The sequence below is a fragment of the Oncorhynchus clarkii genome, chromosome 20, assembly GCF_045791955.1.
Source record: "Oncorhynchus clarkii lewisi isolate Uvic-CL-2024 chromosome 20, UVic_Ocla_1.0, whole genome shotgun sequence".
Taxonomy (NCBI): Eukaryota; Metazoa; Chordata; class Actinopteri; order Salmoniformes; family Salmonidae; genus Oncorhynchus; species Oncorhynchus clarkii.
Window position 1 is genome coordinate 58,249,135 of NC_092166.1, and position 14,445 is coordinate 58,263,579.

Sequence of the window (14,445 nt, forward strand, 5' to 3'; positions counted from 1 at the left end):
CTGCCAAAGGTGCTACAACAAAGTACTCACTAAAGTTTTGCAAAAGTTTGCAAATATTTCTAAAAACCTGTTTTTGCTTTGTCATTATGGGGTATTGAGGATAGATTTATAAGGGTGAAATCAATTTTAGAATAAAGCTTTAACGTAACAAAATGTGGAAAAAGTCAAGGGGTCTGATTACTTTCTGAATGCAGTATACTTGAATCGTGGTGTAGACATACCTACACAGACCTCACCCTCAACGGCATGCCCTACGTAGACCTCTGGAAGGACAGAGCACACACCTACACACACAACTTATACCCACACACAAACCTTACTTCAGAAAGTATTCACACCCCTTGACTTTTTCCACATTTTGTGGTGTTAGGAAGTGGGATTACAATGGATTTAATTGTCAACGATTTACTCAAAATACTCTGTAATGTCAAAGTGTACAAAACATTTGAACATTTGTAAAAAAAAAAAACACTAAGATATCTTGATTAGATAAGTATTCAACCCCTCGAGTCAATACAGAATGACCTTTGGCGATTACAGCTCTGAGTCTTTCTGGGTAAGTCTGGATTGTGCAACATTTGCACTAAATTCTTCAAGCTCTGTCAAATTGTTGTTGATCATTGCTAGACAACCATTTCTAGGTCTTGCCATAGATTTTCAAGGCCATTTAAGTCAAAACTGTAACTCGGCCACTCAGGAACATTGACTGTCTTTTTGGTAAGCGGCTCCAGTGTAGATTTGGCCTTGTGTTTTAGGTTATTGTCCTGCTGAAAGGTGATTTAATCTCCCAGTATCTGACTGAACCAGGTTTTCCTCTAGGATATTGCCTGGGCTTAGCTCCATTCCTTTTTTATCCTGAAAAACTCCCCAGTCCTTAACGGTTACAAGCATACCCATAACATGATGCAGCCACCACTATGCTTGAAAATATGGAGAGTGGTACTCAGTACTGTGTTGTATTGGATTTGCCTCAAACATAAGACTTTGTATTCAGGACAAAAAGTTAATTTCTTTGCCACATTTTTTGCAACATTACTTTCGTGCCTTGTTGCAAACAGGATGCGTGTTTTGGAATATTTGTATTCTGTACAGGCTTCATTCTTTACACTCTGTCAGTTAAGTTAGTATTGATCCATCCTCAGTTTTCTCCTATCACAGCCATTAATCTACGTATCTGTATTAAACTCACCACTAGCCTCATGGTGAAATCCCTGATTGGCATTCCTATCTGGCAAATGAGGTAGGAAGGACGTCTGTATCTTTGTAGTGACTGGGTGTATTGATACACCATCCAAAGTGTAATTAATAACTTCACCATGCCCAAAGGGATATTTACTGTCTGCTTTTTCCCCCTATCTAACCATAGGTTCCCTTCTTTGCAAGGCATTGGAAAACCTCCCTGGGTTTGAATCTGTTTGAAGTTCACTGCTCGACTGGGGGACCTTACAATTATCTGTATGTGTAGGGTACAGAGATGAGACAGTCATTCAAAAATCATGTTAAACACTGTTATTGCTCATTGAGTGAGTACATGCAAATTATTATGTGACTTAGTAAGCACATTTTTACTTTTACTTATTTATTTACTACTTACATATTTAGGCTTACCATATCAAAGTAGTTGAATACTTCAGGTTTTCATTTTCTATTCACTTGTAAACACTTCAAAAACATAATTCTACTTTAACATTTTGGGGTATTGTGTGTGGGCCAGTGACGGCAAAAATCTACATTTGATCCATTTTAAATTCAGGCTGTAACAACAAAATGTGGAAAAAGTCAAGGGGTGCGAATGCTTTCTGAATGCACTGAACACAACTCCACACACCTCATGCTGAATGACACGCCTTATATAGACCACCGTAAGACCAGAGTACACACGCACATCTCATCCTTGGTCCTCTTGATCCTAGGTAAGAATGGTGACATCGACTATTGCGAACTGAACGCTGTGATTGGCTATAAGAGCATCGTGGCGGACCCGGTGACGTTCAGGTCACGGTCGAGCTACGTGACCCTGCCCACGCTCCAGGCCTACTACTCCATGCACCTGTTCCTCCAGTTCAAAACCACCTCCCCTGACGGACTCGTACTCTACAACAGAGGAGACGGAAACGACTTCATAGTGGTGGAGCTGGTCAAAGGGTACGGCATAATTACTTACTTAACTACCTATTGATACTGTAGTCTGTCTACTACTGATACTGTACAACAGAGGATAGCTAACTACCTATAGCTACTATTTACATTACTGATACTGTACAACAGAGGAGATTGAAATTGTTTGGTGAAGGGACATGTCAGAGTGGGACAACTATCGACAACTCATGGATATACAGTTCATATTATAATATTCTAATCCTAATCACCCTCCCCCAGCTACCTCCACTATGTGTCCGACCTGGGGAATGGGGCACACCTGATCAAAGGGAACTCCAACTCTCCTCTGAATGACAACCACTGGCACAATGTGCTCATATCCAGAGACACCAACAACCTGCACACTGTTAAGATAGATACCAAGGTCACTACACAGACCACTATGGGGGCCAAGAACCTGGATCTCAAAGGTAACACACACACACACACACACTGTACATACCATACTACCCTTCTACTACTATGGAATCTCTCTGCCTCAGCCCTTGTTCCCTAACAGCAGAGGGCAGTACTGTCAGCTAAGAGAGAGATTTTTTTTTTTTTTTTGTCGCATGGAGCTGTCACTCAAGTTATGCTGTGTTCCTATAGGTGACCTGTACGTAGGGGGGGTGGCTAAGGAGATGTATAGGGACCTTCCCAAGCTCGTCCACTCCCGGGAAGGCTTCCAGGGTTGCTTAGCAACCGTTGACCTTAACGGCCGACTACCCGACCTGCTGGCTGATGCTCTAGCTACCACCGGACAAGTAGAGAGGGGCTGTGAAGGTACACACACACACACAGGTACACACACACACACACACACACACACACACACAAACCATGAGTACCTACACAACAAAAAGTATAGAGACACACACATACCAGGACTTTCTCCTTACCAATGCATATCATAGCTTCTTCTTTTTTTTTTACTCATTCCTTCACTATTGCTCCAGCTAACAGCTGTTTTTATTATGTTGGAGATTGTCCCCCTTGTTTTGGCATCTGTCTTTCTCTTCCCTCTTTCTCTCTCTTTTGCTCTCTCTGTTTTTTTGTTCTTTTTTTTTTTACAGGCATTTCTATGCTTTGTTTTTACTAACCATCTAACATATTTTGCTTGTCGTTGTTTTGTTTTTGTTTTCGGCTGGCGAAAGTTGCATTGATGAAAGCTGACTTGCAAGGTAGATCGCTCTGTGTGTGCGTGTATGTGTCTGTGTGCGCTTGTGATCGACTGGGTTCGAACCTGGGCCTCCTGCGCGCCACACGTCTGTGTTAGCCTGCTAAGCTAAAGTTTAGGCATTTGCTCAGCTAACGTATGTGCTCAGGTCTCAGGCAAGCGTACTCATTACGCAAGCCACCTCGGTTACATTTGTGGGTGCATGTGTGTGGTGTGTTCTGACGTAACCTGTCCAGGTCACCATAGTGACATCATCCCCTCAGTGACACCATTACTGTTTAATTTAGACCACACACCCTGCACCTCCTTCACTTGGAAGCATGATTCTAAACCCCCTGCTTCTAACCCCACCCTCTTCTGTTTGACCTCTCCCTCCTTGTATCTAACCTAGGGCTGGCCAACCTCATGGACAGCTACAGGATGTCCAGTGAATTGGATATCCAATTCAACAATCCAAAAGTGCTATTCATTTTCAATGAGGATCAACTCTTAATGGAATGATTCACAAAGATTTTGGAATTAATATATTTTTTCTGGTCGATTTTAACCAGAGCATTTTTAAGGGCTTATTCTGATTATTTTCTTACTTTCAGCAGCCTCTGGTTGACATTAGCCTTCATCGTTTAGAAGTTAAAGGATTTGTCTTTCCAGGTCCCAGTACTACCTGTCAGGAAGACTCTTGCTCCAATCAGGGCGTGTGTTTGCAGCAGTGGGAGGGATTTAGCTGTGATTGCAGTATGACGTCATTCGGAGGACCGCTCTGCAATGACGGTGAGTCACTTTTTTTTCTTCTATTCCTATGACCTATTTCCTGTTTACTGCATCCTGTTTCTGCTCATTTGACAACAAGTCATGTAAATCTGTTGTCCACAGCGGGGACCACGTATATCTTTGGTCGTGATGGGGGTGTGATTGTGTACACCTGGCCTCCTAACGAGCGCCCCAGTACACGGGCTGACCGGCTCGCGCTGGGCTTCAGCACACAGCAGAAACACGCTACCCTGCTACGGGTCGACAGCGCCTCGGGACTGGGGGACTACCTACAGCTACAGATAGTAAGGATTACATTGTTTAACACTGGCCTCTACAAAATCCCTGTGGAACTGCGCTGTCTTCCTCAAATCAGCACTCTGCTACACTACCAACTATATATCCCTTTCTCCTTTCCTATCCTCTTTCTCTATCCCTTTCTGTCCCTTGATCTCTCTCTTTCTCTCTGTGTCTATTTTTCACTCCTCAGGATAAAGGAAATATTAGGGTAGTGTTTAACGTGGGGACAGATGACATCAACATTGAAGAGACTGCTAAATCCGTTAATGATGGGAAGTACCACATAGTTCGGTTTACCCGCAGCGGAGGCAACGCAACCCTGCAGCTGGATGACCTGCCAATCATAGAGCGTTACCCCTCAGGTAAGGACCGACCACAGCCTACACCCCGCCTGTCACAGCCAATCACACTACAGGGCTTCGCTTTACTTCCTGAATAAAAGGAAGTGACTGTATACCGTAAGTATTTCTTTCAGTATTAATATAAGGGTGTTGTAATGTTGCTGTTGCTGATGTTATTACTACATCATAGCTACGTTACTATTAGGACTTTTGTTATGACTTGCTGAAGATCAAATGTCTATGTTATGATGTCATTTTCCTGTTAAAACATAAAAAAAAGACATATGTAGTAACACTTCCCCAGGTTGCCTTGACTCCAGGGAGTCTGTACTGACATGACTGGTAATTTATGTTGCTATGTTAAATAGTGTGATACGTAAATGAACCATGTAAACATTTAATACAGGTAGTAGTTGTGTTTTATTTAAAAAATAATAATAATAGCCATTGGGGCAATTGGCCAAACAGCAACACAATAAACATTTCATTTTCTGAGTAAACTAGACTGGAAAAAAAAAACAAAGAGAAAAAATGATTGTATTTATTTTTTTTTGCATTGGGTTTTTAAACATTTGTTGTTGTTTTTATATAAAAGTAGTAATCATATATTTTCGAGAGTTATTTAGTTAGATGTTAGCTAAACGGCTAAACACTAGACAGAGACGGGTGTATGAGGGTTGATCTGTTAGCTTTAACAATGATTATCGTTATTATTCTGTTGTTTTATCAAACTCTCTAAACTCCTGTCTGTCAGATGATAATTAACTGTTTAAATGTCTCTTTAAATCAAAGCCCATGAACAGAAAGTCAATGTCTGCTCGCTGGTTGCTGCTCCTGATCGTAACTCTTATTGAAATTAAGACAGCAACAATGTTCGGACTGACTAACAAGACCTTGGTCAGGACTTTGACTTTCTCTTCATGGCTGTTCATTTTGTTGTCCAGCTCCTGTGCCAGGTGTTGATGTGCGTAATTACTGTGTTTTCATCTTTAAATTAAAGGCAACATTGATAACGAGCGCCTGGCCATCGCTAGACAGAGAATCCCCTATCGACTCGGTCGAGTAGTTGACGATTGGCTATTCGACAAAGGTAAAAACATCATTAAAATTACTTAAAACTTTTAGCTTAAAAGTCAACCTGAAGCAAGTTGAAACTGTGACCATCAACTAACATCTAAAATTCTAAATTCATAACTAAGTTTAAACATTATAGTAGCTGTTAGAGTGTAATATTGTCAGACTGTGTAAACTGTAGTGTAACTGTACTGTTCTGTAATACAGTAATTTACTGTAAACTGTAGCTAGAGAGAAAGGTTGATAATACCAGGTTAAAGGGACAATGGGAAGATTCATCTGAATAAATGTGAAACTAGTACAGATAAAAAGGTCTTTATTAAGATTCTGTCATAATGCTGTTTCTACAATTGTAAACATTTAAAGGCTTCGCTTTAGGGTAACTCCTCGTAATAAACCATTTATAATGGATTAGTAAATAGTTTATTCATCATTTATTAATCATTACTCCATTCATAAGATGTTTAATGTAGGTCCTTATAAACCATTAGTTAAACATTAGTTAAGTCTTGTTGCGTGTCCTGATGAAAAGTGTTGAATACTTCTACTTTCTAAATGGTTTAGAAGTGTTTTGAGTGACCGGTGTAATTTCTCACAAAAAGATGGACATACCATTGGTAGACATTCCAACAGTACCTGACGCTCCTTAAAAAGGTCCAATACAGTAATTTTTTTATCTCAATATAAAATCATTTCTGGTTAAAAAAAACAATAACTACCTTTCTGTGATTGTTTTCAATTAAAATGGTCAAAAATGAACAAAAACAACAAAGAGCAATTTCTCAAACAAGAATTTAGCTACGACTGTCTGTGAGTGGTCTGAGTGGGGAGGGGAAAACTGATAACAGTAAGGTACACAGTTACCCAGAAATGATTTTAGGCTGTATTGAGATACAAAACGGCCGAATTGGACCTTTAAATGCTTCCAGTGCTTCAGTCTTTTAACCACAGACTATGTTCACACATGGCTTTGTTTGGCTGTACCTCTACTGGGCTTTTAAAATGTAGTATCTCCTTTAAGCGTAATTGAATAGTTCAGCACGATAATGTATTCAGATATTTGTTTCCTTTACCTCGTCAGCAGTCTACGAACTGCTCCTCATCTTTCATGGAATCATTCTGCCGTTTAACCGGAATCTCCCGCGACGGCATGGAACGTGTGGGATAACAAGCAGCGGTAGTTCAGGTGTTTGGGTTTTCGTCACTGGTTATTTAGCCGCACCAGGATTGGGTGAAAGCGGTGCTTTAACTTTGACTGCTTCATGCACGCGGGGAAAAACACGGAGCTGACCAAATTCTAAGATTACACTGCTCTAAGGAGTGACTGCAATCCACACTTTGGTTTTGGTAGAAAAGTCACTGCCAAGAAATGCTTATGTTACCATTTTTTTACTCAAGTTACACATTACAATTGTGACTTTTGGAATAAAATGTTCAATATATATTCTTGAACATCCTCTTTATTTTTTGCTTGTTGTTTAACCACTGATATGTCCTAGGGGGGCATTTTGAGACCTTAAGGAGCATCAACCACTGTTGGAATGTCTACCAATGGCATGTCCATCTTTTTGTGAGAAAGTACACCAGTCACTCAAGATGTTTATAAAGTATCTATAAAGTATAAATAGCCCACACTTAAGACGAGGCCATGCAAAGAGTTGACTGATGATTAGTAAATGGTTTATAAGGACATATATGAAACATCTTCTGAATGGCCTTTATGAGTCCTTATTAAATACGCTAAAAGGGGTTTAGAAATGTGTGAATAACTAGGTTACTAAAAATGTACAAATGTGGGAGTGATGATCAATAAATGATGAATAAACTATTTACTCCTCCGTTATATAAATGCTTTATTGCGAGGAGTCATTCTGAAGTGATACCACATATCAGTGTTGAACAAAGTCCATAATCAGATATTACTTGTAAGACTTGAGAGATGTTAAATGCATTGTTTTTTTTATTAACCTCAAACTTCAGCAGAGCTCCTTTAAATACCTGAAGTCCCTTTACCAGTGACCAGAGACAAAGCTATGACCTGTGCATGCTTCATAGAACTTCATATGGCTTTATAATGCTTCATTTGGCTTCTTAGGGCTTCATAAGGCTGTAATAACCATATTCTGAGGGAAATCAATCGATATGTCCGATCAACATGATGACTTGCTCCTGATGCGTCTCCAAGAGCAACCATCTCTCAGCTATCTCATGTCCTCTCTCTTCATCCTACTCTTCCTCTCATCCTCCTTCATCGTCTTCTTTTCCTCCTCCTCTCTTCCTCCAGCCCCCCATTTCCACAGTACATCTCAGCCTTTGTTCATACTTACAACACGCTAACATTACGATTAACGTGTATATTATCATCACACCGGCGACTCATATGTATGCGTGTGTGTGTCTGTGTGTTTGTGTGTGTGTGTGTCCAGGCCGCCAGCTGACCATCTTCAACAGCCAGACGACGGTGACGGTGGGAAGAGGAAAGGAAGCAGGTCAGTTCCAGGGTCAGATGGCCGGTCTCTACTACAACGGACTGAAGATACTCAACATGGCCGCCGAAGGACACGCCCACATCCGCCTGGAGGGCAGCACGCGATTGGTTGGGGACATGCCCTCCTCCATCACGCCCCAATCCAGCGCTGCCGCCGGGGCAAACCGATCAGACCCCGCCGCCAATGCCGGCGACATCACCACGACAACCGCCACAAACAGGAAGCAAGGAGGAGGAGCTACGCAACAGGTAGGAAACTAACTATGACACTAAGGCATAAACAGGCTAATTGAGCAAATCATAACCTCACAGATATATATACTATAAACTGTATCTGCTATTACCTGTCAGGAGGTTATGGTGAACAGGCTCTCTTTGTTTGTGTGTGGAGAGGGATTCTGGGTTATGAAATAGTCTGACGCACTCTAAAAAATAATAATTTCCAATGATGCGAGTTGCCATGGAGATAGTGAACCCTCTTAGATATTCTTTCTCTCTCTCTTTCTCTCACTCTCTCGTGCTCCAAAGTGTATAGCTCCTTTGTGAATACCTCAGACATAAATAATGGAATGCAGGGCTGTGAGCAGAGCCTCAGGCATCAATAATATATCTAGATGGATGGAGGGTTTGAGTGATGGAGTGAGACACAGTGTTCCTTTTTACACTTCAGACGTGTGTGTGTGTGTGTGTAGTTGGTGGTGTAACTGGTTTGCAGAGAGCATTGCAAATGAGTCAATATCCCAAGATGGGAACTAGGTCAGACAGAATGTATGCTCGATATGCTGCAGTGTGTGTTTGTGCATGCGCGTGTGTGTGTGTGTTGCAGTGAGTGTGTGCTTAATAAGAAACACTAATCTGCTGCTGGGGTTACCTAGCAACCAAGCTGTATTCAACAAGTGTTCATGGACACACACAAACATATAGAGGTAACATGTAGGCTGTACTTAGTTACAGTCGGTTGCAGCAGAGGGAGGAGCAGTGAAACCACTTAATGGTGGATCAGAGCAAGTAATCGATTTTGTGATTGTGCGTGTGTACATGTGACGTGTGTGTGTGTGTGTGTGCGCGTGGCGTGTGTGTGATTTTGAGTGTGTTTGATGTGTTTCTTCCTGCTGCCATGAGTTTAGTGAGACTCTCTCCTAGGAAGTAAAGAGTTATTTATAATGTAAAAGAGTGTGTGTTTGTGTTTTGCTACAGTCTGCTCTGACTCACTTTGCTCAGTTTAGTTTGGGTGTTATCAGTGTGTTTTTTGTGTGTGTGCGTGTGTGTGTCCATGTGTGCTATATGGGTAGAAGCATCACTCTCTCTCTCTCTCTCTCTCTCTCTCTCTCTCTCTCTCTCTCTCTCTCTCTCTCTCTCTCTCTCTCTCTCTCTCTCTCTCTCTCTCTCTCTCTCTCTCTCTCTCTCTCTCTCTCTCTCTCTCTCTCTCTCTCTCTCTCTCTCTCTCTCTCTCTCTCTCTCTCTCTCTCTCTCTCTCTCTCTCTCTCTCTCTCTCTCTCTCTCAGCAGTGGTAGGTAGTCAGTGTATCAGTACATATGCAGAATAGCTCCTCTTCTCTCCGTGCTGACAGAGCTGCAGCCAACAGAGTATGTGTGTGTTGAAGTAGAGCAGTGTGTGTACACCGTGTGTGTGTGTTATGTGTGAGCTAGGCAGTCAGGCAGGCATGGACGCTCGCTGGCATTGTTCGGCTGCTCAGGTACTGATTTTACTCCTTCAGCATGATACCATCTTTCGCCTTCATCTCTCCATCTCTCCCTTTTCCTCTCTCCCTCTTTCTTTCGCTATCCGTCTCTTTCCTTTTCGATTTTCTCTTCCCCTCTTGCTTTATCTCTCGCCCTCTACCTTTCTTCGTCTGTGCTGGAAGGTGGCATGCATCGCTGCCAGACAAAGAGAGGGAGAGATAAGGCTGTAGAGGAGAGACGGAAGACGGGAGAGAAAAAGAGATGAGGCTATAGGAAGAGGTTGGCATGCATTGTTCAGGAGTGTGAGTGTGCATTAGTGGAACAGACTTGGCTCACTTTTAATTGGCAACTTAAAAGGGCTGTGGTTTGATTGGCAGGTCTGTAGTTTGATTGACATGTGAGTAGAGGTCAGCTGAGGAGACAGTTCCGTTTGGAGTCTAGAATGAGTCGGAGTCATTAGAATCCGTCTGGAATCGAGTTTGGAGGGGTTACAGTTAAAGGTGTCGAAAGGGCATTCATCTAAACATACACATCTGCTTACAGTTGCTCTTGACTAATCACACTCAGGCAATTGGGATCATGGGCACCCTATAAGCAGACAGCGTTATGTTTACTTTTCTCCCGGGATTTTTGATTGTCTAATTAGCAAACTTAAAATCTATCACATCGTTGCAAGAAGTACCTGGCTGATGTAGCCATTAATGCGAGGTTAGCTTCTATAGTGCCTTTTACTAGACTTCAATAGTGCTGCATTTCTGTTATCTTGGGATGCATTACGCTAAATGTATTTGCATAGATTTTTTGTGAGGGTGTTTGTGGGTTCTAGTCCCGTTCTATGTTGGGTTCTAGACCTGTTCTAGATTTGGTTCTGCTGTTCTCTCCAGTCCCCATACTGAGGTTAGTTATGACTACTGCAATGCATCACTCTCCCATTTTAATACACCGCGGACTCTGTGTGGGTTTAAAACACGCACTCACACTCTCGCTCCCACACACACACACACGCTTATGCACACACACACATTTATCCGCTGTAAAGTCGAAGCAGGCGATGTTTAACAAACTCATGAATATGCACACTCAATTAGCATGACGTTAACTTAAGCTGCAACACTTTGATGTCTCCTTCCTTCTCTCCTCATGCTTTTCCTTGTCCTATCCTTAGTCCATCTCTCCCTCCATGACTCTCTTCCTCCATCTCTTTCTCTTCTTCCATCTGTCTCTCTCCCAACACAGCTCTTTAATTTTCTCTCGCTACTTCCATTACTTACATCACTCTCTCTCTCACTCTCTCTCTCTCTTATCCTCTCTCTCTCTCTCTCTCTCTCTCTCTCTCTCTCTCTCTCTCTCTCTCACTGGGAAATAACGCAGAACGCTAGTCTTCTGTCATATACGGAGTCCAGATTAACGCCCTGATAATCTCTCTCTTTCTGTCTGGTGGTGAGTGCCAGTGTTTCAGGTCTCTCAGTGAAACACGCCCTTCGTTTTAACGGCCTGAACTTAGAGTTGCCACGGCAACAGGCGGAAGAGTAGGGGAAGAGAGAGGGCGCTGCCAATGAGAGAAAGGGTGGAGGCGGAGAGGAAGTGGAGAGGCATTGTTCGGCTGAGAGAGAGTGAGGAAGGAGGGGGATTGGCCAAAGGAGCATCTTCCCAACTTGTGTTGCTCAGAGAGCAGGGCATGGACATGAAGGATTCATAGTTACTGTACGGTACACTGTTGGTTAGTCACTTTATCATAGTTAACTTATATGTACACACAGTCCTCAGAGATCAGCAATCAGCACATCAGTGGACCAGGGGAAGAGGAAGGAGAAAGGGGAGGAAGAAAGTGGGAAGGAATGTGGGAGAAGATGAGGAAGGGGAGAGCCGGAGGAGGAGGAGATGGATATGTGATCCCTTGTGATTAGATCCCAGCTCGTAACCAACACCTCTCTCCTCCTCTTCTGTCTATCTCACTTCCGTTCTCTCGCTTTCTCTCCACCTCTCTCTTCACAATTTGGCAGTTTGGAAGTTTGCCAGGACTCGGGGAAAAAACATATAGATTTCTGTAAATCCAAAGTATATTTGCCTTCAAGTTGAGAGTTTTTTGTGTTCTGTTTGCAGAAAGAGAGGAGCTCTCTGAAAATACTTTACATGTCAATAACATGTACATGAAAGGCTCCAGTGATCCATAAGTATTACAAAAAACAAAAGTGTGTGTTTAATGATACCTTGTCTCTCTCCAGTCGACAGACGACCTGCTGGTGGCATCAGCTGAGTGTCCCAGTGATGACGAGGACATTGACCCATGTGACCCCAGCTCTGGTAATATATACCATATACAGTACATACTACTACTGTACTACCACACTACTACCCTCACACACTAACAGTATGGCTAATAGACTAGAGAAACATTTACTACCCTCACACACTAACAGTATGGCTAGTAGACTAGAGAAACATTTACTACCCTCACACACTAACAGTATGGCTAGTAGACTGGAGAAACATTTACTACCCTCACACACTAACAGTATGGCTAGTAGACTAGAGAAACATTTACTACCCTCACACACTAACAGTATGGCCAGTAGACTGGAGAAACATGTACTACCCTCACACACTAACAGTATGTCTAGTAGACTGGTTAAAAATGTACTACCCTCACACACTAACAGTATGTCTAGTAGACTAGAGAAACATTTACTACCCTCACACACTAACAGTATGTCTAGTAGACTAGAGAAACATTTACTACCCTCACACACTAACAGTATGTCTAGTAGACTAGAGAAACATTTACTACCCTCACACACTTACAGTACAACTAGTAGACTGGAGAAACATTTACTACCCTCACACACTAAAATTATCTCTAGTAGACTGGAGAAACAATTACTACCCTCACACACTAACAGTTTGGCTAGTAGACTGGAGAAACATTGACTACCCTCACACACTAACAGTATGGCTCGTAGACGAGAGAAACATTTACTACCCTCACACACTAACAGTATGGCTCGTAGACTGGAGAACCATTTACTACCCTCACACACTAAAATTATGGCTAGTAGACTGGAGAAACAATTACTACCCTCACACACTAACAGTATGGCTAGTAGACTGGAGAAACATTTACTACCCTCACACACTAAAATTATGGCTAGTAGACTGGAGAAACAATTACTACCCTCACACACTAACAGTTTGGCTAGTAGACTGGAGAAACATTGACTACCCTCACACACTAACAGTATGGCTCGTACACGAGAGAAACATTTACTACCCTCACACACTAACAGTATGGCTAGTAGACTGGAGAAACATTTACTACCCTCACACGCTAACAGTATGTCTCGTAGACGAGAGAAACATTGACTACCCTCACACGCTAACAGTATGGCTAGTAGACTGGAGAAACATTTACTACCCTCACACGCTAACAGTATGGCTCGTAGACGAGAGAAACATTTACTACCCTCACACACTAACAGTATGGCTCGTAGACTGGAGAAACATTTACTACCCTCAGACACTAACAGTATGGCTAATAGACTGGAGAAACAGTTACTACCCTCACACACTTACAGTACAACTAGTAGACTGGAGAAACATTTACTACCCTCACACACTAAAATTATGGCTAGTAGACTGGAGAAACAATTACTACCCTCACACACTAACAGTATGGCTAGTAGACTGGAGAAACATTTACTACCCTCACACACTAACAGTATGGCTCGTAGACTGGAGAAACATTTACTACCCTCAGACACTAACAGTATGGCTAATAGACTGGAGAAACATTTACTACCCTCACACACTAACAGTATGGCTCGTAGACGAGAGAAACATTGACTACCCTCACACGCTAACAGTTTGGCTCGTAGACGAGAGAAACATTTACTACCCTCACACACTAACAGTATGGCTCGTAGACTGGAGAAACATTTACTACCCTCAGACACTAACAGTATGGCTAATAGACTGGAGAACCATTTACTACCCTCAGACACTAACAGTTTGGCTAATAGACTGGAGAACCATTTACTACCCTCAGACACTAACAGTATGGCTCGTAGACTGGAGAACCATTTACTACCCTCACACACTAACAGTATGGCTAATAGACTGGAGAAACATTTACTACCCGCACACACTAACAGTTTGACTAGTAGACTGGAGAACCATTTACTACCCTCACACACTAACAGTATGGCTAATAGACTGGAGAACCATTTACTACCCTCAGACACTAACAGTTTGGCTCGTAGACTGGAGAAACATTTACTAACCGCACACACTAACAGTTTGGCTCGTAGACTGGAGAAACATTTACTACCCTCACACACTAACAGTATGTCTAGTAGACTAGAGAAACATTTAAAACCCTCTCACTTTAACAGTATGGCTAGTAGACTAGAGAAACATTTAAAACCCTCTCACTTTAACAGTATGGCTAGTAGACTGGAGAAACATTTAAAACCCTCTCACTTTAACAGTATGGCTAGT

The 14,445-nt window shown here is 42.2% G+C and overlaps 1 protein-coding gene across 13 annotated transcripts in view; it reads left to right on the top strand.

The window, feature by feature from the left end:
* LOC139376585 (neurexin-1a-like) overlaps window positions 1–14,445 on the top strand; it is a 78,922-nt gene that overhangs the window by 47,537 nt on the left and 16,940 nt on the right. For 5 of the 13 annotated variants that reach the window (XM_071119345.1, XM_071119348.1, XM_071119344.1 and 2 more), the window contains 9 exons: window positions 1,914–2,145; window positions 2,380–2,570; window positions 2,749–2,922; window positions 3,968–4,087; window positions 4,190–4,371; window positions 4,557–4,728; window positions 5,708–5,797; window positions 8,208–8,518; window positions 12,177–12,255. In XM_071119345.1, the coding sequence (XP_070975446.1) occupies window positions 1,914–2,145; window positions 2,380–2,570; window positions 2,749–2,922; window positions 3,968–4,087; window positions 4,190–4,371; window positions 4,557–4,728; window positions 5,708–5,797; window positions 8,208–8,518; window positions 12,177–12,255 (1,551 nt within the window). Of the gene's footprint in view, window positions 1–1,913; window positions 2,146–2,379; window positions 2,571–2,748; window positions 2,941–3,293; window positions 3,321–3,967; window positions 4,088–4,189; window positions 4,372–4,556; window positions 4,729–5,707; window positions 5,798–8,207; window positions 8,519–12,176; window positions 12,256–14,445 lie in introns of all 13 variants that reach the window. The other 8 variants (XM_071119339.1, XM_071119338.1, XM_071119343.1 and 5 more) reach the window with 3 other exon arrangements.